Source organism: Podarcis bocagei, assembly GCF_964188305.1.
Source record: "Podarcis bocagei genome assembly, chromosome: 1".
Classification (NCBI taxonomy): domain Eukaryota; kingdom Metazoa; phylum Chordata; class Lepidosauria; order Squamata; family Lacertidae; genus Podarcis; species Podarcis bocagei.
The window spans coordinates 6,441,305-6,462,199 of record NC_138125.1 but is presented as its reverse complement, the minus strand read 5'-3'; the positions used below and the strand labels follow the sequence as shown (position 1 = coordinate 6,462,199).

Genomic DNA, 20,895 nt, shown 5'->3' with positions numbered 1-20,895 from the left:
CGTGACTGCTGTCACCATCTGCAGTGATCATGGAGCCCAAGAAAGTAAAATCTCTTACTGCCTCCATTTCTTCCCCTTCTATTTGCCAGGAGGTGATGGGACCAGTGGCCATGATCTTCGTTTTTTTGATGTTGAGCTTCAGACCATATTTTGCGCTCTCCTCTTTCACCCTCATTAAAAGGTTCTTTAATTCCTCCTCACTTTCTGCCATCAAGGTTGTGTCATCTGCATATCTGAGGTTGTTGATATTTCTTCCGGCGATCTTAATTCCAGCTTGGGATTCATCCAGCCCAGCCTTTCGCATGATGAATTCTGCATATACAGTTATGTTAAATAATCAGGGAGACAATATACAGCCTTGTCGTACTCCTTTCCCATTTTTGAACCAATCAGTTGTAGTTAGCATCCCTAAAACACGTCAGGGAATGTTTTTTTATTCTTTTGCAGTTTCAATCATTTATGATCAAAAGTATATTTCATGACCACTCTTCATTCTTGTGGAAGGGATCTCAAAACGGCAGCCCCCCTAGCTCGTGTGAATGCACCACCAGCCGTGACACCCAAGTGGGAGATTTCATATCGAGCATCCCAACGACACCCGGAAATGTGGCTTCCACTTCGTTAGACTGCGCCCCCTTTACTCTCCCCTTTCCGTCGCCAGCCTCAACTCTACGCCCAGCGACGGCGGTGGGGTGTCTACCGCATTGCCTGCCGAACCTAGGGGCGGCGAGGAGAAACGAGGGGCGCTTGTGGCTCTTCAGACAAACAACCACAACTCTGTGGAGTTAAGGAGAAGACGTGCGGAAAGAAACGAGGGCGTCATAAATAACCCCCGGGATCAGGCGGCATGTTGGGCAGCCTGAAACGCGCCTTCTGAGGCGAAAGGCCCCCGCCCCGCCAGCCATTCAGCTCAGCGCGCCACCCAGTGAAGAAGGCCCCCTCCCCTTTTCCCAAACTGGCATTTATTGGGGTTTTGCCTCCTCTTCTTCCTCCTCGTCGTCGTCCCGAGGGCAGCCGCCGCGATGCCGCTTTACGAGGGCCTCGGGAGCGGCGGCGAGAAGACCGCGGTGGTGATCGACCTGGGCGCGGCCTTCACCAAGTGAGAGGCGTCCCTCGATTTATCCCCCCCCGCCTCCTTCTTCCTCTGGGCGTCGCCGACCCTCCCCGCCCCCCCTCTCGCTTATTTGTTGTTGTTGTTATTGCCCTCTCCGCCCCCTCGCGTTAATAATAATAACAACACAGTGGTACCTCGGGTTACAGACGCTTCAGGTTACAGACTCCTCTAAACCAGAAATAGTACCTCGGGTTAAGAACTTTGCTTCTGGATGAGAACAGAAATCGCGTGGCAGTAGCAGTAGGCCCCATTAGCTAAAGTGGTGCTTCAGGTTAAGAACAGTTTCAGGTTAAGTACGGACCTCCAGAACGAATTAAGTACTTAACCCGAGGTACCACTGTATTGGGGAAAGGAGAACATATGTCAACTTCAAAGCCCTTTAAAGCCCTAAACGGCCTCGGCCCAGTACAGTGGTACCTCGGGTTACAGACGCTTCAGGTTACAGACTCCGCTAACCCAGAAATAGTACCTCAGGTTAAGAACTTTGCTTCAGGATGAGAACAGAAATCGCACGGCGGCAGTTGGAGGCCCCATTAGCTAAAGTGGTACCTCAGGTTAAGAACAGTTTCAGGTTAAGAACGGACCTCCGGAATGAATTAAATACTTAACCCAAGGTATCACTGTAGTAATAATAATAATATTTTCTACCGCCCTTGATCCATAGATCAGGGCAGATCACAGCATAGAAATACAAGATATAAACACAAAACTACGTGATGTTTTGGCACCTCTCCTTTTGCAAGTTGACGTCATATTTTTGCCTTTCGCTCCTATTTACTTCCAGGAGGGATGTCGCAGACCTGGAAATTTGGTTTTGGTTTGGTTTTGGTTTATTTCTAGGCCGCTTTTCATTCAAATGAATCAAAAAGGGCACTAAGTAAAGGAGGGGGGTTATTGGGCTGTTGCTTTTATTTGGATTATATGTGGTTTTATATTGGTTTTATTTGGATTTTATGTGGTTTTATATTGGTTTTATTTGGATTTTATGTGGTTTTATATTTTGTATTTTTATATGGTTTTATGTGGTTTTATATTTTGTATATTTATATTTATGTGGTTTTATATTTTGATTTTATTCTGTGAACCGCCCTGAGACCTCCGGGTATAAGGTGGTATATTAATACCTGTTGTTGTTATTATTAGCAGCAGTAGTAGTATCACCCTGAGATGATATGTATTTTGTGGTTTTATATTTTGATTCTATTCTGTGAACCGCTCTGAAACCTCCAGGTGTAGGGCGGTATATAAATTCAATTATTATTACTAAAAAACAGCAACAAATAAATTGATGCATGTATGTATGTTCGCATGCTAGCTCTCCAAAACGCCATAATGTGATTTTACGAACTTCTATCACGCTGCCTCTCACTCGCCTTTTCTCCAAAATTAAAAAAAACCCAGTGCTGCTGCCTTTACCAAAGACACTGTGGGTTGCTGGCTAAAAGCATTTTCTTCTGTTGCCAATCCAGACAAAGTTCTTTGGAATAGGTTGGTATATTTATAGAAATACACACATTTACTATTCAATCGTAAAATTCCAGGTGTGGCTTTGCAGGCGAAACAGGGCCAAGATGTGTTATCCCTAGCGAAATAAAGAAACCTGGAATTTCAAAGGTAGGCCCCCTTTTTTTGTTTAAATGGCTGACTTTTGCTGTATATTAAAAGCTTATTGAATGCAAATCCATGTAAGGTATTTTATCTGTGTTAACGTCTATAACGCTAACGTTAATTTTTCTTTAGTATTATTGTTATTGTGTCCTGAGAAGATTATAATCTGAGTTCAACGCTGGGAAGGAAATGGAGGAAAGACAGGGAAGCAAGATTTAGTTGTTTTGGTTGCTTGAGTTCAGTAGCGAAAACATCCCGCCATCATCCATCTACAATAAATAAAACATAAAAAATGGCTGGGCCTTATTTTTGAAATAAGTTGAAATAAGTCCTGTGTTTGACAGATTTATCTGATGTAATTCCTTCTCTATCAATATCTGTATAATTACTGGGATAAGTGATGCTGCATTTCTGTGTAAGTTGCTGAGACCTCATAGGATAGAATGACAAGTCATGTGGCCTTAAACTGATGTAGCCATAAATACAAGGGGTTGAAGGATGTGCTTAAGCTCTCTGGGGTCTTGCGAATAATCCTCCTAGCTAAACACCAGTTGTCGGGTGGCAGTAGTGACATTGGATGGCATCTTACCCTAAGCAAGGCGGACTGGACTAGGAGATGAGAGAGAGACTGAGGAGAAGGAGGAGCTTTGTTAGCTAGACCAGTCATGGGCTGCTTGCATAGGGGTCTTGCACAGGAAAAAGTTCACTAGGTTCCTACTAGATTACAACTATCGAGAAAAAACCTGTTGTTATTTTTGAAGCCAATTCAGTGTGCGTGATGACGATGTTAAAACTGTTTCAAATGGACTTCTTTCACAGCCTGTCAAAGTTGTTCAATACAACATCAATACAGAGGAGTTATATTCGTACCTGAAGGAGTTCATCCACATGTTATACTTCAGGTAGGATATGCCGCTGTAATGACTTTTCCTCTAACAAGCGATTGACTAGGAAATGGATTGCTTAGGTATCCTGTTGCAATACAGTATCATAATGGTTGTATCAAGCATTATAAAGTCTACATCCGCATTTGAATTGTACATAATTTGGTGCTGCGTCTGTGAAGAGGCTCCCAGAATCGGGAGGTGGCTGCTCTTAGCGTTGAGCTCAGATTGTCTGTGTAAAACAGGTAAGGGGCACCCTCGCTGCCTCAAAGACCATTCTGACCTGCAGCACTCTTTGAATCATACGTAGCCTAAGACACAGGAATTCTGTGCTTGGGCTTGTACGTTAGGCTAAGCCAGGATGGGCTGGAACCTTGTATTGGGAATTGGGAACTGGATAATATTGGATCCACCCTTCCCCTGCAAGCCAGTCACCTGACATCAGAATGACAGTGTTTTTAGAAGAAAAATGTCCATCTGCAATTTCAGCTTGAAACCAAAATGCGCCTGCAGGCAGCAAACCACCTCGACAGCACTAGGGAGTTTCTAGTGGGAAACTCCTTAGTGCAGCTAATCTAAATGGGGCTCACTGTCAGAGTCAACCACTCAACAAGCCCTGCTAGTAAACTTTCATTCAGGAGCTCATTTGGAAGTCCTGATTGTTCCTTCAAGGCCACATCCTTGAATTACTGCTTGTGATATCAGGTGTGGGGCAGGTGGGCATGATTTGGGTAGGGGCGACTGCCTCGCAAGCCATATTGGGACCAGTGCTGGGTCTTATTCGGCCCACAAGCCAAAGTTTCTCCGCCCATGCCATATGAAGAGTTTAATTCCAAAAGGGGCTTGAGTCAGTTTTGACCAACATTCCATTTGGAAGAAAATTATTTCTGGCTAGCGCCTTTTTTGAATGCAGACACGATTTTCAAGGCTTGCTAACAATGACTTAGGCCCAAAATTTATACAAGATTTTTTATTTTGTATTGGTAGGACTCATGGCAACATCTCCAGGTCAAAATTGGGGGTTTTGTCAAAATTGGGGTTTTTCTCAAAATTGACTTAAGCCCCTTTTGGAATTAAGCTCTTCATAAACCATGAAGAAAATGTCCTGTCTCAGAAAGGTCATAGCAACTTTAAAGAGCAACATAATCTGTTTTCCGGCCTGTAAGTAAGGGAAGGCTGGGTCTCCTTCCTCATATTTTTCTGTGCCAAGAGGCAGCGTTCCAACATGTGGCTCTGCCCATTCTCCCATCCCAGTCCCATCCATACAACATTATTTCTGGCTCCTGTTGTTTTCTTAATTAGCTATGCAGTCCCGTCTACAATGAAGTAAGTCCCACTGTGTTTGAAGGGATTGAATCCCATACAATGGATTGCAGCCTATGTTGAGTGACTGTGGAAATCACAATAAAAAAATTCCTTCCAGTAGCACCTTAAAGACCAACTAAGTTAGTTCTTGGTATGAGCTTTCGTGTGCATGCACACTTCTTCAGATACACTGAAACAGAAGTTGCCAGATCCTTCTATATAGTGAGAAGGTGGGGAGGGGTATTACTCAGAAGGGTGGTGGGAATGGGAGATTGGCAGATAGCTGAGATGAGCCTGTTGACGACTCTTAACGACTGTAATAGGTCTTACAGGAAAAGGCAAGGGGTGAGAAGGTGAGAGATGGCTTAGTCATGTATAATGAGATAAGAATCCAATGTCTCTGTTCAGACCAGGTCTATCCATGGTTTTAAGTTTGGTAATGAGTTGCAATTCAGCAGCTTCTCTTTCCAGTCTATTTCTGAAATTCCTTTGTAGTAAAACAGCTACTTTGAAATCTTGTATAGAATGTCCTGGGAGATTGAAGTGTTCTCCTACTGCACACGAAAGCTCATACCAAGAACTAACTTAGTTGGTCTTTAAGGTGCTACTGGAAGGAATTTTTTTATTTTGACTATGGCAGACCAACACGGCTACCTATCTGTATGTGGAAATCACCAAAGTCTTGACCGGGGGTGATTAATTTTACAAGAAGAGGTGCCAGCTGTTGATTCTGCTTTCTGGTCTCATCTTCACTTTTCAGGCACTTGCTGGTAAACCCCCGAGACCGCCGTGTTGTGATTGTGGAGTCTGTCCTGTGCCCCTCCCATTTCAGAGAGACGCTTACAAGGGTTTTGTTCAAATATTTTGAGGTAATACATTCCAGACGTCTGCTGCAGCTACCTGTCTACTTGTCTAGGTTTCTTGGCTTGCTTGTGGGGAAAGCAGCTGCTGAGCTCACCTGGGCTTTTCAGTAGCTGCTGTATTAACGGTTGAATAATGGCCAAAGCCTGGATCTCGGCTCAGTTCCACAACAGCACCTGCAAAGCAATCCCCTTAAAAATGGAGCTTAATAAGATGGCCAGGTGCTGGAGACCTGCCTTTGCAGTTCCAACATGAACCTGCTGGGTGGTGCAGCCTAGAACCCCGTACCTGCCCCAGTGGTGCTTATGGAGCATCCTCACTCGCAAAGTTTTCCATACCAACCTGAATAGGCAGGGTAGACAGGTATTCACAGAGCTAGTCAAAGGCAAGAGGAAGCTCTATTGAGATTTGTGTGTATATCAGAGCCCTTGCACCTACAGAAGAGTGCTGAATTATTAGGATTGTTTATAAATATTAATATAATAATATATTTTATTTATACCCCGCCCTCCCCAGCCAAGGCCAGGCTCAGGGAGGGCGCTAACAAGCAATAAGCAATAATAAAAACAAGTTGAATGAATACAACTTAAAAACAAGATTAAAATACAACATTGAACCATTAAAATGCAGCCTCATCACAGGAGGAGAAAGGAAAAAAGAAAGGCTTGACTCCAAGCCAAAGGCCAGGCGGAACAACTCTGTCTTACAGGCCCTGCGGAAAGAAATCAGATCCTGCAGGGCCCTGGTCTCATGAGACAGAGTGTTCCACCAGGCCGGGGCCAGTGTTGAAAAAGTCCATCTACGTAATTAAAAGACACAATTTCACCGAAACATTAAAATGAATATCCATAGTTAAAATATGCAGCAAGCTCATTAAAACAGCGCAGTGGTTAAAACAGGATCTTCAGATCAAGAGAGCAGGAGAATGCTTGTCTAAACAGCTGTGTCTTCCAAGAGCCGGCGGAATGCCAGTACTGATGGGGGCCACTCATATTTTAGCAGGGAAGGAATTCCAGAACACTGGCGCCACCAGTCCAAAAGCCCAGCTCTGTTATCACAAGGGCAGCTTTCTCCAACCTAGTGCCCTAGGCGTCCCAGGCTACAAACACTCTTAAGGTCCCATCTGCACTATTATGTCCAACCCAGTATCCTACCACTTTAAACATGATGGCGGCTTCCCCCAAAGAACCCTGGGAGATGTAGTTTTATGTGGGTGCAATTCCCATAGTGATTTAACAATCACTCTTCCCAGGGAATTCTGGGAATTGTAGCTCTGTGTGGGAAATGGGGGTCTCCTAACAACTCCCAGCTCCCGTAGAAAACTACAGCTCCCAGGATTCTTTGAGGGAAACCATGGCTGTCTAAAGTGGTGCTGCTTTAAATGTATCATGCAGATGGGACTTAGCTCCCTCTTTCAAATACATCTAAAGGGAAGAGCAGTAGCCTGTCTCACTGCATGATAATTACAGTGGTGCCCCGCAAGACGAATGCCTCGCAAGACGGAAAACTCACTAGACGAAAGAATTTTCCGTTTTGGAGGTGCTTCGCAAAACGAATTTCCTATGGGCTTGCTTCGCAAGACGACAATGTCTTGCGAGTTCCTGCTGGGTTTTTTTTCCTTCCCCCCTTTTTCTAAGACGCTAAGCCGCTTATCAGCTGATCCGATCAGCAGATAAGCCGCTAAAAGCCGCTAATAGCGCTAATCCGCTAATCCGTCAATGGGCTTGCTTCACAAGATGAAAAAACCGCTAGACGAAGAGAATCACAGAACGGATTCTTTTCGTCTTGCGAGGCACCACTGTATTTGAATATGAGGGCTCAAGATGGTAAAGCATGGTACTATAGAAATTTATAGAGTTTTATAGGCCCATATCCTTTTGAACCTTAGCTACCAGTTGCCTCAGAAAAGCAGGTGCTTGATGCTTCCAGACCTTCTAAATTTTCTTGCAATGTGTTCAGCTTGTCACCTCTGTGTTCCTTCCAGGTTCCTTCTGTGCTCTTTGCCCCAGGCCACCTGATGTCTCTCCTGACCCTTGGGATCAATTCTGCTATGGTCTTGGATTGTGGCTACACAGAAAGTATGGTGCTCCCTGTATCTTTTTTTTTACCCTCCGGTGTGACTACTTCAAGAGGAAAACATTAATCAAGACAGCTTTTAACTCCCACAGTCAACCACCACAACGGCATCATTGGGTGGGTGGAGAGGCCTGTTTGTCTCATGTCTGTCTTTGCCAAACTTTCGGAAGTCACTTGATTCTTACCCATGCTGGCCTTATGAGGTCACACTTGCTTCTGCAACATGCTTTCATCACAATTCCATTCCTTTCTGTCTCACATTCTCCCTCTTTCCATATCATGAATACAAAAAGATAGTCGAAAGAAAATAAAAAAATTTCTTCAGTAGCACCTTAGAGACCAACTAAGTTTGTTATTGGAATGAGCTTTCGTGTGCATGCACACTTCTTTAGATACACTGAAACAGAAGTCACGGGACCCTTATATATAGTGAGAGGGTGGGGAGAGGTATTACTCAGAAGGGTGGTGGGAATGGGTGATTGGCTGATAGGTGTGGTAAACCTGTTGACGACTGTTAACGACTGCAGTTGGGCTTACATTAAAAAGCAATTACAGATGGGTAGCCGTGTTGGTCTGCCATAGTCAAAATAAAAAAATTCCTTCCTGTAGCATGCACACGAAAGCTTATACCAAGAACTAACTTAGTTGGTCTTTAAGGTGCTACAGGAAGGAATTTTTTATTAAAAAGCAATGTGTGAGATGGCTAAAAATAGGAGAACATTCCATATAAGATCTCAAAGTAACTGTCTTATTACAAAAGAATTTCAGAAATAGATTGGAAAGAGAAGTTGCTGAATTGCAACTTATTACCATACTTAAAACCATGGAGAGACCTGGTCTGAATAGAGACATTGGATTCTTATCTCATTATACATGATAAAGCTATCTCGGCCATCTCACCCCTTGCTTTTTCCTGTAAGACCATGAAAGCTCATACCAATAACAAACTTAGTTGGTCTCTAAGGTGCTACTGGAAGGATTTTTTTTATTTTGTTTCGACTACGGCAGACCAACACGGCTACCTACCTGTAATTAAAACAAAAAGATAGTGTGTCACTGGATTACTTCCAGCCCTCCAAAAGACATTTCTCAAGCTTTTGGAGAGCTCAGGGCTGCTGTATTTGGAGCCAAACAATATAAGTTTGTTTCCTGCTTGGCAGGGGGTTGGACTCGATGGCCCTTGTGGTCTCTTCCAACTCTATGATTCTATGATTCTATAAGTTTATCTTCTTTCCTCTTTGGCCCATTTGACTTGTCAGTTGATTGTATGGAAAAGGAAGGAGCTGTTAGAAAGATGGTGCTTGTGTGATTCTTGTACCTGGTATATCGTAAATACTATTCATGAAACATCCTTAGCTGCTTGCAGATCTATGAAGGAATTCCAGTTCTGAACTGCTGGGGGGCACTACCATTGGGAGGAAAAGCCATTCACAAGTAAGTTGTCAGAAAATATTTTTGCAAAGTTGAATGGGACCCTGTGGGACACCTAGTCCAACCCCCTGCAATGCAGGAATCTGAACTAAAGCATCCATGACAGATAGTCAGCCAACCTCTGCTTAAAAACCTCCAAAGAAAGTCCACAACCTTCCATTCCACTGCCAAGCAGCTCTTACTGTCAGAAAGTTTTGCCCGATGTTTAGTTGGATTCTCCTTTCTTGTAATTTGAATCCACTGGAACAGGAGAAAACAAGCTTTCTCCATCTTCCATGTGACGTCCCTTTAGATATTTGTAGATGGCTCTCATATCTCCTCTCAACCTCCTCTTACCCAACTCCTCCTTCCATTCCTCATAAGGCTTGGCTTCCAGACCCTTTAGCATCTTGGTTGCACTTCCTCTGCACTCATTCCAGCTTGTCAACATCTTTCTTAAATTGTGGCACCCAGAACTGGACACAGTATTCCAGGTGTGGTCTGACCAAGGCAGAACAGAGTAGTACTATTCCTTCCCTTGATCTGGACGCTAGACTTCTTTTGATGCAGCCTAGAATAGCGTTAGCTTTTTTTTTTGCTGCTCATAAGGAGAAAGATTTCCCACCAGTCCTCCAAGCATGACATCTGAAACGTGAGAGCATCCTCCAGTTGCCTTGCAGGCCTTTGTGGAGTAGTTAACATTGGCTGGCGGTGAGCCACTGTCCGTCTCATAAATACAGTGGTGCCCCGCAAGACGAATGCCTCGCAAGACGGAAAACCCGCTAGACGAAAGGGTTTTCCGTTTTGGAGGTGCTTCGCAAAACGAATTTCCTATGGGCTTGCTTCGCAAGACGAAAATGTCATGCGAGTTCCTGCGGGGGTTTTTCCTCCCCCCCCCTTCCCAAGCCGCTAAGCCGCTTATCAGCTGATCCTAAGCAGCTAAGCCGCTTAACAGCTGATCCGCTAAGCCGCTTATCAGCTGATCCGCTAAGCCGCTTAACAGCTGATCCGCTAAACCGCTTATCAGCTGATCCGCTAAGCCGCTAATAGCGCTAATCCGCTAAGCAGCTAATGGGCTTGCTTCGCAAGACAAAAAACCGCAAGACGAAGAGACTCACGGAACGGATTCTTTTCGTCTTGCGAGGCACCACTGTACTAGGAGCAGAAAGTTGGAAATGGTTTGTTGTGTGTATGCACCGTGTTGCCTGAATGCTATTTTTTGCTAAATCACCTTTTTTGCAATCCTTTAGAGAACTGGAGTACCAGCTGCTGGAGCAAAGCACTGTGGATACAGGAACCACCAAAGGACAGAGCCTTCCCTCGGTGATGGGTAACTATTATTACAATTAATGAGAGGCGGGTGTTGCTTATTGGAACTGTTCAGAGGAGAATGTGCTAAATCCCCTCTCCTCCCATTCGATTTTTTAAAAATATAGTTTTTATTAAATTTTCTGTTTTACAATTTCAGATAAACATTTTACATACTTGAAATATCAATGACTTCCTTTCTCTTTCTGTGGTTCAGATTGCATATCTTAAATCCCTGCATATTTTACAAAAACTATACCAATTTTCCATTATTATGTCCATCAAAAAAATTTTTCACTGTTGAATTAATCTTAATGCTGCCAGCATTTTCATCTGTACATAATTATTTTACATATATACAGTAAACGTTTTCCAATCTTCTTTAATGTGTGTTCTTCTTGTTCTCTTATTCTACAGGTGAAACTCAAAAAATTAGAATATTGTGGAAAAGTTCATTTATTTCAGTAATTCAACTTAAAAGGTGAGACTAATATATGAGATAGACTCATGATATGCAAAGTGAGATATGTCAAGCCTTTATTTGTTATAATTGTGATGATCATGGCGTACAGCTGATGAAAACCCCAAATTAACTATCTCAGAAAATTAGAATATTAAATGAAATCAGCAAAACAAGGATTGCAAATAGAGCAATATTGGACCTCTGAGGAGTAGAAGCATATCTCGCTTTGCATGTCGTGAGTCTATCTCATATATTAGTTTCACCTTTTAAGTTGAATTACTGAAATAAATGAACTTTTCCACAATATTCTAATTTTTCGAGTTTCACCTGTATATGTTGAAGTCAGTGTGACGCGGCAGCTAAAAAAGCCAAAGCAATTCTGGGCTGCATCAATAGGAGTATAGCATCTAGATCAAGGGAAGTAATAGTGCCACTGTATTCTGCTCTGGTCAGACCTCACCTGGAGTACTGTGTCCAGTTCTGGGCACCACAGTTCAAGAAGGACACTGACAAACTGGAACGTGTCCAGAGGAGGGCAACCAAAATGGTCAAAGGCCTGGAAACGATGCCTTATGAGGAACGGCTAAGGGAGCTGGGCATGTTTAGCCTGGAGAAGAGGAGGTTAAGGGGTGATATGATAGCCATGTTCAAATATATAAAAGGATGTCACATAGAGGAGGGAGAAAGGTTGTTTTCTGCTGCTCCAGAGAAGCGGACACGGAGCAATGGATCCAAACTACAAGAAAGAAGATTCCACCTAAACATTAGGAAGAACTTCCTGACAGTAAGAGCTGTTTGACAGTGGAATTTGCTGCCAAGGAGTGTGGTGGAGTCTCCTACTTTGGAGGTCTTTAAGCAGAGGCTTGACAACCATATGTCAGGAGTGCTCTGATGGTGTTTCCTGCTTGGCAGGGGGTTGGACTCGATGGCCCTTGTGGTCTCTTCCAACTCTATGATTCTATGATTTTAAGTCTGCAATCTGTGCATATTCCATCAGCTTAAGTTGCCATTCTTCTTTAGTTGGGACCTCGCTCATTTTCCACCTCCCATCCGATTATTGTTACTAAAAGAAAAGTAGAAAGCAAACCTTTTTCAAGTTAGAAAAGGGAGTGTCAGAAATGGTTCATGAATTCTTATTGCCCCTAAGAAGCAGTGATCCACATGCATTACTGAATCTGTTGGTTTCCAGCCATGAGCATGTTGGTTGAAAACATAAGAGCCCTTCTGCTGGATCAGACCAAAGACTCATCTGCACCCTTTTCTCACGATGGCTGCCTCTGGGAAGCCTCAAGTTGGGCCTGAGGACAATATTCAGAGACAATATTCCCTGCTCTGCTGCATAATTTGGTGCAAAAACACCTCCTCCGGTGCTCAGCCGTCCTTGTAGCTTCCATCCGCACGCTACCATATCTTCCTTAGTTTCTTGCAGAGGATGAAGTACGATCCATCAACCTCTCTTGTTGCTTTCATGGATCAAAACCATCCTCTGCTACCAGATGTTGGGAATCAAGCCTTTATCAGGAGAAACTGGCCACTCTCCAGGCACCCGGCTTGATCTCCAGTTGACCTCCCTGTCTGCATTCCCCGGCAGGTCGCGATAGGCGATCCTTCTCAGCGTGAGAAGAACACCCCCCCTCTTTCCGGCCCCCCCCCCCCGGCAGGGGAAAGAGATAGACAGAAATGTATTTACATGCCTTTATTTCTGTCTTTGCAGCGTTACAGAAAACATGTCTGCTCTCTTCAAACTCCAGCAGCCGAGAGACAAACTCCTCCTGTACTTCCTGTACAGCTCATATTACACTCTGAGCTAATTCCGGTGCTTCGCACTGTGAATAGACTGTCCCTCTGTTTCCCACGGAACAGTCCCAACATTCCCATTATGTTTTGCTTTCAAGCTAGCAGCTCGCGGCCGCATTGCTTCTATATCGTAACAGTTATCAGGTGTCTGAAGGATGAGGCGCAAGGTTCCACACACTGCAGTTGTCTTGTTACTGTAGAGAATATGTGTGTTTTTAATAATTGGATTATTTTGAAGGACTCTTCTGCTCATTTGTACTAAATTCTAAGTGCATTCTGTCTTTGGGTGCTTACAGTTCTGTTGATGCTGTTTGAGCTAAACCTATTTTATCTGTAAGCCGCCTTGAGTCCCTGTAAGGGAAAAGGGTGGGGTATAATCATCATCATCCTGTATTTTAGGTTCTGTTCCAGAAGACATTGTAGAAGACATCAAAGGTAAGATGACTGCCTTCATACAAATCTTCGCTTTCCTTTCATCCAGAAATCGCCATCTTTAGAGCTATGAAATAGATTGAAGAAAGGTTGAGTTCAGTGGGACTTATTCCCAGGAAAGGGAGCACAGATTTGTAAACTTTGGTAGGCAATTTCCACCTCCCATTTCAGTGGAGGGAGCAAACCATTCCTAAAATGGATTGCCTTGATTTTAATAGATTGCCTCATTCTTGTTGGTATAATCTTAATATTTACAACCAGATGAAGGTTTCATTTTTGGAATAATAATTTTTCAGAGTAGTATTTACAGTTATATCAAAAATTACTGATTTGGTTATATTATTAGAAATGCATTGACAGATAATTATGAAATTATTTTGAGGTTTAATAAGTTAGCTGTATTTGGACAACTTTTCTGCTGTACTTTATTGGAAGGGGGAAAATAAACATTTCCTTAATAACTGTTTAAATAATTTATTTAACTAAAACAATAACATTATAACATATGTATCCATGTTTGTTAACTGATGTGTTTAAAGAATTTAAAAAAACACCCAACCTTAAATGAGTTTTAGCACACATGAAAAACTTTAAACAAATCCTTATTTCCTGATGAATAGCCTTTGCACTATAACGTAACTTAAATAGAAAACTATCTTTAGAAAGATTTTTCCTCCAAAAGCATTTTATTTTAAAAATCCAGTTTAAATTTTAAAAAATCCAATTTAAATAAAAAAAATCCCATTTTTTTGATATATATATTTTTAATCATTGGCTTTTTCCACCATGATCAGTGTAATATGCTCAAACCGGCCTGCTCCGGTGAGTAACCTGACCGCTGAATTCTGCACTAGCTGAAGTTTCTGAACAGTCTTCAGAGGCAGCCCCACATATAATGCATTGCAGTAATCCAGCCTAGAGGATACAGAGCATAGACAACAGAAGTTAAGCTATCCCTCTCCAGATAGGAGCGCACATGGGCCACATGTCGAAGCTGATGGAAGGCACATTGCAACAGTGAGGCCGCCTGGGCCTCAGGTGACTTATTATTATTATTATTATTATTATTATTATTATTATTATTATATTTATTTATTTATTGTTTGTTTGTACCCTGCCCATCCATCTGGCTGGGTTTCCCCAGCCACTCTGGGCGGCTTCCATATAAACCAAAAATACACTAAAATCACACATTAAAAACTTCCCTGAACAGGGCTGCCTTCAGATGTCTTCTGAATGTCAGGTAATTGTTGATCGCTTTGACATCTGAAGGGAGGGCGTTCCACAGGACGGGCGCCACCCCCGAGAAGGCCCTCTGCCTGGTTCCCTGTAGCTTTGCTTCTCGCAGTGAGGGAACCGCCAGAAGGCCCTCGGCGCTGGACCTCAGTGTCTGGGCAGAACAATGGGGGTGGAGATGCTCCTTCAGGTATACTGAGTATGTCAAGAGCAGGCAACCTCCCATCCGTACACCCATTAAAAGGACTGTATAGACCAGCAGTTCTCAACCTGTGGGTCCCCAGATGTGGTTGGACTACAACTCCCATCATCCCTAGCTAGCAAGGCCAGAGCTCAGGGATGATGGGAGTTGTAGTCCAACAACTGGGGAACCACAGGTTGAGAACCACTGGTATAGACTGTTAGGCTGAGAACAGTTCTGAAACCATTTCTGCTCGTCTCCAAAGTTCGCACCTGTTTCGTGAGCGACCTCCAGCGGGGGCTGAAAATCCAGGCGGCGAAATTCAACCTCGACGGCAGCGCTGAGGTATGCGAGGAAGCAGCTGGATTTCCCCTTTCAGTAAGAATGAACTTGATTTCCTTCTCTTTTGCTTTTCGCCTTCTGACAGTCTCTCTTGTATTGCAGCGCCCCACTCCACCTCCAGACGTGGACTATCCGTTGGACGGAGAGAAGATTTTGCACGTGAACGGAGCAATCAGGTTAGAAACACAGTGGGGTTTTGCAGCGTGAAAGCAGGAGTGAAGTTGCCCATCCGTCGCAGATTAAGCTGATGTACTATGCTGGAATGGCCAAAATGACCAGAAGAATAAGGAATAGGAGAGACCAAAATGTTAATAAGGAATGGGGGAAATATATAATTTATCTTCAAAATCATTGTGAACAATTAAAATTTTTAGCAGGATTGGAATGATACTTCTAATTGAATGTTGGACTGTGGTTGTAATGGTGATCTAATAGAATTGGATGAATAGAGAAGATGCAGGAGGGAAAAAAGTTAACATAAGGACCCAAAAAGGGGAGGAAGTACATGGGAATTTATGGAATTCTCTCCTTTTTTTGGTTGGTTGACGAATGCTTGTAAATTTCAAAATCTGAAAATTAAATAATTTTATCTTTAAAATAAAATAATAGAATAAGTTACAGATAGGTAGCCGTGTTGGTCTGCCATAGTCAAAATAAAAAAAATTCCTTCCTGTAGCACCTTAAAGACCAACTAAGTTAGTTCTTGGTATAAGCTTTCGTGTGCATGCACACTTCTTCAGATACACATGTGTATCTGAAGAAGCGTGCATGCACACGAAAGCTTATACCAAGAACTAACTTAGTTGGTCTTTAAGGTGCTACAGGAAGGATTTTTTTTTATTTTGATAATAGAATAAGTTGCCCATCCATTGTGCCAGTGTGGGGTTAGAGTGTTGGACTATGACTTTGAGAGAGCATGGTTCAAATGGTAATGAACAGATCACGCTAGTAGGGTTGCAAGGAGTTTTGTAGGGAGGACCATTTGAAATATTGCAAGAAAGACCATGAGAAGAATTGTTAGTTAATGATAATTTAGTGTAATAGAGAGATTAAGAAATGCAGATTAAGTGAAAAAGAACAAAAAATCATCAGAGGTGTTGATGGAAGTCTAAAATATTGTATAAGACAAGAAGGTAAAGGTAAAGGAACCACTGACCATTAGGTCCAGTCGTGGCCGACTCTGGGGTTGCGACGCTCATCTCGCTTTATTGGCCGAGGGAGCCAGCGTACAGCTTCCGGGTCATGTGGCCAGCATGACTAAGCCGCTTCTGGCGAACCAGAGCAGTGCACGGAAACGCCGTTTACCTTCCCGCCAGAGCGGTACCTATTTATCTACTTGCACTTTGACGTCCTTTCAAATTGCTAGGTTGGCAGGAGCTGGGACCGAGCAACGGGAGCTCACCCCGTCGCGGGGATTCAAACCGCCGACCTTCTGATCGGCAAGTCCTAGGCTCTGTGGTTTAACCCACAGCGCCACCCGTGTCCCTCCAAGATAAGAAGTTATGTTATATGATTGTTGGAAATGATATGTTAAAAAAACCAATAAAAATGTAAAAGAGAGAGAGAGAGAGACACCATGGTTCAAATCTCCAGCCAGCCATGAAGCTCTCTGGGTGATCTTGGGCCAGTCACCATCTCTGAGCCTGACCTACCTCGCAGGGTTGTTGTGAGGATGAAATGGGGAGGAGGAGAAGAACCATTTACACTACCTTGAGGAAGATGAAGGTGGTATATAAATGCAATAAATGAATAAATAACTTTCACCTTTCACGCAAGCATTTCAGGTGGCACCTGCGTGCCACGACCTCCCCCTTTAAACACAGACATAAGAGGAGTTTAAAGGACGTGGGTGGCACTGTGGGTTAAACCACAGAGCCTAGGGCTTGCCGATCAGAAGGTCGGCGGTTCAAATCCCTGCGACGGGGTGAGCTCCCGTTGTTTGGTCCCTGCTCCTGCCAACCTAGCAGTTCAAAAGCACGTCAGAGTGCAAGTAGATAAATAGGTACCGCTCCGGCGGGAAGGTAAACGGCGTTTCTTTGCACTGCTCTGGTTCGCCAGAAGCGGCTTAGTCATGCTGGCCACATGACCCAGAAGCTGTGCGCTGGCTCCCTCGGCCAATAAAGCGAGATGAGCGCCGCAACCCCAGGGTCGGTCACAACTGGACCTAACGGTCAGGGGTCCCTTTACCTTTACCTTTTAAGAGGAGTTTGGCCGCTGGATCAAGCCAGAGGCCTCTCTCGTCCAGCACTGTTGTCTCCCATTGACCAGCCAGATGTCTCTGGGAAACTCGCAAACAGTTCAACAGCACTGTTTCCTTACTTAGGATTCCCCAGCAGCTGGTCTTCACAGGCAGCCTGCCTACAACAGGGGAGAGAAGTAGCCATTGATAGCCTTAGGCCAGGCTTCCTCAACCTCAGCCCTCCATATGTTTTTGGCCTACAACTCCCATGATCCCTAGCTAGCAGGACCAGTGGTCAGGGATGGTGGGAACTGTAGTCTCAAAGCATCTGGAGGGCCGAGGTTGAGGAAGCCTGCCTTGGGCTCACGTTTCTGTAATCCTCTTTTAATGCCATCCAAGTTTTTGGCCATCATTACCTCTTGGGAAAAAGGGACGCAGGTGGCGCTGTGGGTTAAACCACAGAGCCTAGGACTTGCCGATCAGAAGGTCGGCGGTTCGAATCCCCGTGATGGGGTGAGCTCCCGTTGCTCGGTCCCTGCTCCTGCCAACCTAGCAGTTCGAAAACACCTCAAAGTGCAAGTAGATAAATAGGTACCACTCCAGCGGGAAGGTAAACGGCGTTTCCGTGTGCTGCTCTGGTTCACCAGAAGCGACTTAGTCCTGCTGGCCACATGACCCGGAAGCTGTCTGTGGACAAACGCCGGCTCCCTCGGCCTATAGAGCGAGATGAGCGCGCAACCCCAGAGTCGGTCATGACTGGACCTAATGGTCAGGGGTCCTTTACCTTACCTCTTGGGAAAGGAAATTCCATAATTCTAGCTATGCGCAGGACTTTATTTTGTGTGTTCTGCATCTTACAATATTCAGTTTTATCCTGTGTTCTAGTAGTAAGAGAGAGAGAGATAGAAAAACGCCGTTCTCTTTTGACTTGCTGTGTAGATGTGGAGGTCGCTATCCAAAACACTGTCATCCCTGACGGCTCAGCTGGCAGCCTTGTAAACCCGCATAGCCAAACAGAAGGAGCAACAAACTTTGCCCCGTGTGGGTGTCCTCATGTCGATTTTTCCCCTTCGGTTCGGCAGCTGGGAGGAGTTGGGTGGCGTCTTCTGATCCCTTGTTCTACGTCTGGATTACTCAAAAGCCTCCGTTTGCTTCTTTCCAACAGGGATTCTGTCGTCGAAATACTTTTTGAGCAGGACAACGAAGAAAAATCGGTGGCTACTTTGATCCTGGATTCACTGGTTGAGGTACTATGGTTGGCATTTTGCTTCTCTGGGTTCCTCCCTCTCCGCCAGTGATGAATCTCCCATCCCCACCATACAGAGCGCACTCATTCTGCAAACTAACTGGCCCTTCTGTCCAAGAGCAGAAGATAAGCTTCCTCCAACCTTCCGCCGTGCGCCATTTTCTCCCAGTTGCCGGGACGGACTCCCTTTTTGCGCCCCATAACTCGCCGAATTTTAAAGAGTTCAGAGTTTTAAAGCAATGCTCGGATTAGCTCCGCCAGTTATAAGTCCGAATTTGTTATTAATTTTGGAAGCTGGCCACTTTCATAAGAAGCCTGAGACTTCACGGTGTGGGTTTGAAGCTGCTCCCCCCTCGTGCCCGCAGCTCAATCCCGTCCCCGAGTCTATTATTAAGACCCGGGGAGCAAGAGAGCACTTCTGGGTACCACGTCCCTCAGGATCTCTTCCTGAAGTTCTGAGGTCCGCGTAGACTTCACAAAACCTCTCAAATAACCGCCACACCGCTCGAGACCCCCCAGAGGGTTATCTCACACTTCTTTTCATTGCCGTGGCTCCGCCGGAAGTTCAGAAGATAAGCTTCCTTAGCAAAGCTACAATGAACCTCTTGGCAGCCACGCAGTTTCAGTCATGTTGTCTGCCAATCCTCTGGTTGATCCGCCCCTCTCCCTGCCATCTGCTGCCCACTTTCCTCCCCCCCCCCCCCCGCAGATCAGTATATCGCTACACAAACAGGGACATTGTGGCAAACCTGCAAGCTGCACACCAGCCCTTGTTGAGCCCGTGGTCCAAGTGAATCATTCTCTCTCCTCCCTTTCTCTGCCAGTGCCCGATAGACACCAGGAAGCAGCTGGCTGAGAACTTGCTGGTGATTGGCGGCACCGCCATGTTGCCAGGATTCCTGCACAGATTGATGGCAGAGATAAGGCACCTGGTGGAGAAGCCCAAGTATAAGGAGATGCTGGCATCCAAGACCTTCCGAGTGCACACGCCACCAGCCAAGCCCAACTGCGTGGCCTGGTTAGGAGGTAAGTCTGAGACGCCTGTGAGTTAACTTTGGGATTCTTTGTGGGGCTCACAACTCGAGAACGGGGCCTCCTCTGCAGTGGCTCCCCCTCTGTGGGATGCTCTCCCCAGGGAAGTCTGCCTGGCGCCTTCATTATACACCATGGGTAGGCAAACTAAGGCCTGGCAGCCGGATCTGGCCCAATCACCTTCTAATTCCGGCCCATGGACGGTCTGGGAATCAGCATGTTTTTACACAAGTAGAATGTGTGCTTTTATTTAAAATACATCCCTGGGTTATTTGTGGGGCATAGGAATTCATTCATTTTTTTTTTCTTTTTTCAAAATTTAGTCCAGCCCCCCACAAGGTCTGAGGGACAGTGGACCGGCCCCCTGCTGAAAAAGTTTGCTGACCCCGTTATACACCTTTAGGTGCCAGGCAAAAACGTTCCTTTTTAACCAGGCCTTTGACTGACCTGATCGACTTTCTGTACCCTTTTAAAATGCAGGTCTGTTTTGGGGGAGGGGGTATTATTGGGTTATTGTTTTTACTTTGATTTTATGTATTGTTATCTTTTATGTGAGACCCCCGGGTATAGGGTGATATATAAATTTAACAAATAATAATAATAATAAATAATAATAACAACTCTAGCCCTGAGGCCATACCAAGATCGATCCAGAGGTGCCCAAGTGCGAATGAAGCCCAATGAAACAAATGCTTCTTGTCCCAAGAGTCTTTAATTCCTGCTTTCTGTTCCGTGTTACAGGAGCAATCTTTGGAGCCCTCCAAGACATCCTGGGCAGTCGTTCTGTGTCGAAAGAATACTACAACCAGACAGGCCGCATCCCCGACTGGTGCTGCCTCAATAATCCTCCATTGGAAATGATGTTTGATGTTGGGAAAACGCCCCCGCCCCTGATGAAAAGGGCCTTTTCCACAGAGAAGTAGGAGTCTGGCTGAGACACGGGTCTTGTTTGCATTGCTGCCCTTCCTTCCTTCCTTCCTTCCTTCCTTCCTCCCTTCCTCCCTTCCTCCCTTCCTCCCTTCCTCCCTTCCTCCCTTCCTCCCTTCTTCCCTTCTCCCGAGGTTGGACTGTGATGGAGCTGGAAGCACACATTCAAGCAAGCCAACAAGGGTCCAATTCCGGAGCAGGAGACAAGCTATCAGCCACTTCCGCTTCCCCAACTTAAGATGATACCCCAATGATAATGTTTATTTATATGTACAGTCATTACAAGGGCCTGAGCTTTCAACCTTTGCTGTTATTTAAAGCATTCTAAAACTTGTCAGAACCTGAAACCGCACTTCCAGTGTTCTCTGCCAAACTCAATGTAACGTTTTATTTCACAGTAGTTCATTAAAATGTGCAATTTATCAGTATTTGTGCGTGTGTATTTTCTCCACCCATCCTCCTAGAGTAAGCTTTCGTGCAGCTGACTCTTGTTT

The 20,895-nt window shown here is 44.7% G+C and overlaps 2 protein-coding genes and 1 long non-coding RNA gene across 4 annotated transcripts in view; 2 read left to right on the top strand and 1 right to left on the bottom strand.

Annotated features, from left to right (window-relative positions):
- Positions 1-20,895, bottom strand: part of LOC308587474 — a 306,756-nt gene that overhangs the window by 109,136 nt on the left and 176,725 nt on the right. The gene's annotated exons all lie outside the window — the stretch shown is intronic.
- TBPL2 (TATA-box binding protein like 2) overlaps positions 1-20,895 on the top strand; it is a 119,227-nt gene that overhangs the window by 81,451 nt on the left and 16,881 nt on the right. The gene's annotated exons all lie outside the window — the stretch shown is intronic.
- ACTR10 (actin related protein 10) lies at positions 911-20,829 on the top strand. 2 transcript variants are annotated; one of them, XM_081193364.1, is made up of 13 exons: positions 915-1,099; positions 2,656-2,728; positions 3,542-3,624; positions 5,672-5,780; positions 7,757-7,864; positions 9,215-9,282; positions 10,509-10,588; positions 13,226-13,261; positions 14,941-15,020; positions 15,120-15,193; positions 18,362-18,443; positions 19,267-19,468; positions 20,216-20,829. In XM_081193364.1, the coding sequence occupies exons 1-13, from the start codon at positions 1,023-1,025 to the stop codon at positions 20,395-20,397; spliced, it is 1,254 nt and encodes a 417-aa protein (XP_081049490.1). In that variant the 5' UTR covers positions 915-1,022; the 3' UTR covers positions 20,398-20,829. The 2 variants fall into 2 exon arrangements, with proteins under 2 accessions (XP_081049489.1, XP_081049490.1); XM_081193363.1 differs by having other exon boundaries at positions 911-1,099; positions 14,941-15,193.

Excerpts from the sequence above, each read along its gene's own strand:
- ACTR10 (XM_081193363.1), top strand. The coding sequence starts at position 1,023 with ATGCCGCTTTACGAGGGCCTCGGGAGCGGCGGCGAGAAGACCGCGGTG. Across the intron at positions 2,729-3,541 it reads AGAAACCTGGAATTTCAAAG|CCTGTCAAAGTTGTTCAATA; the intron begins GTAGGCCCCCTT and ends CTTCTTTCACAG. Across the intron at positions 15,194-18,361 it reads CACGTGAACGGAGCAATCAG|GGATTCTGTCGTCGAAATAC; the intron begins GTTAGAAACACA and ends TCTTTCCAACAG.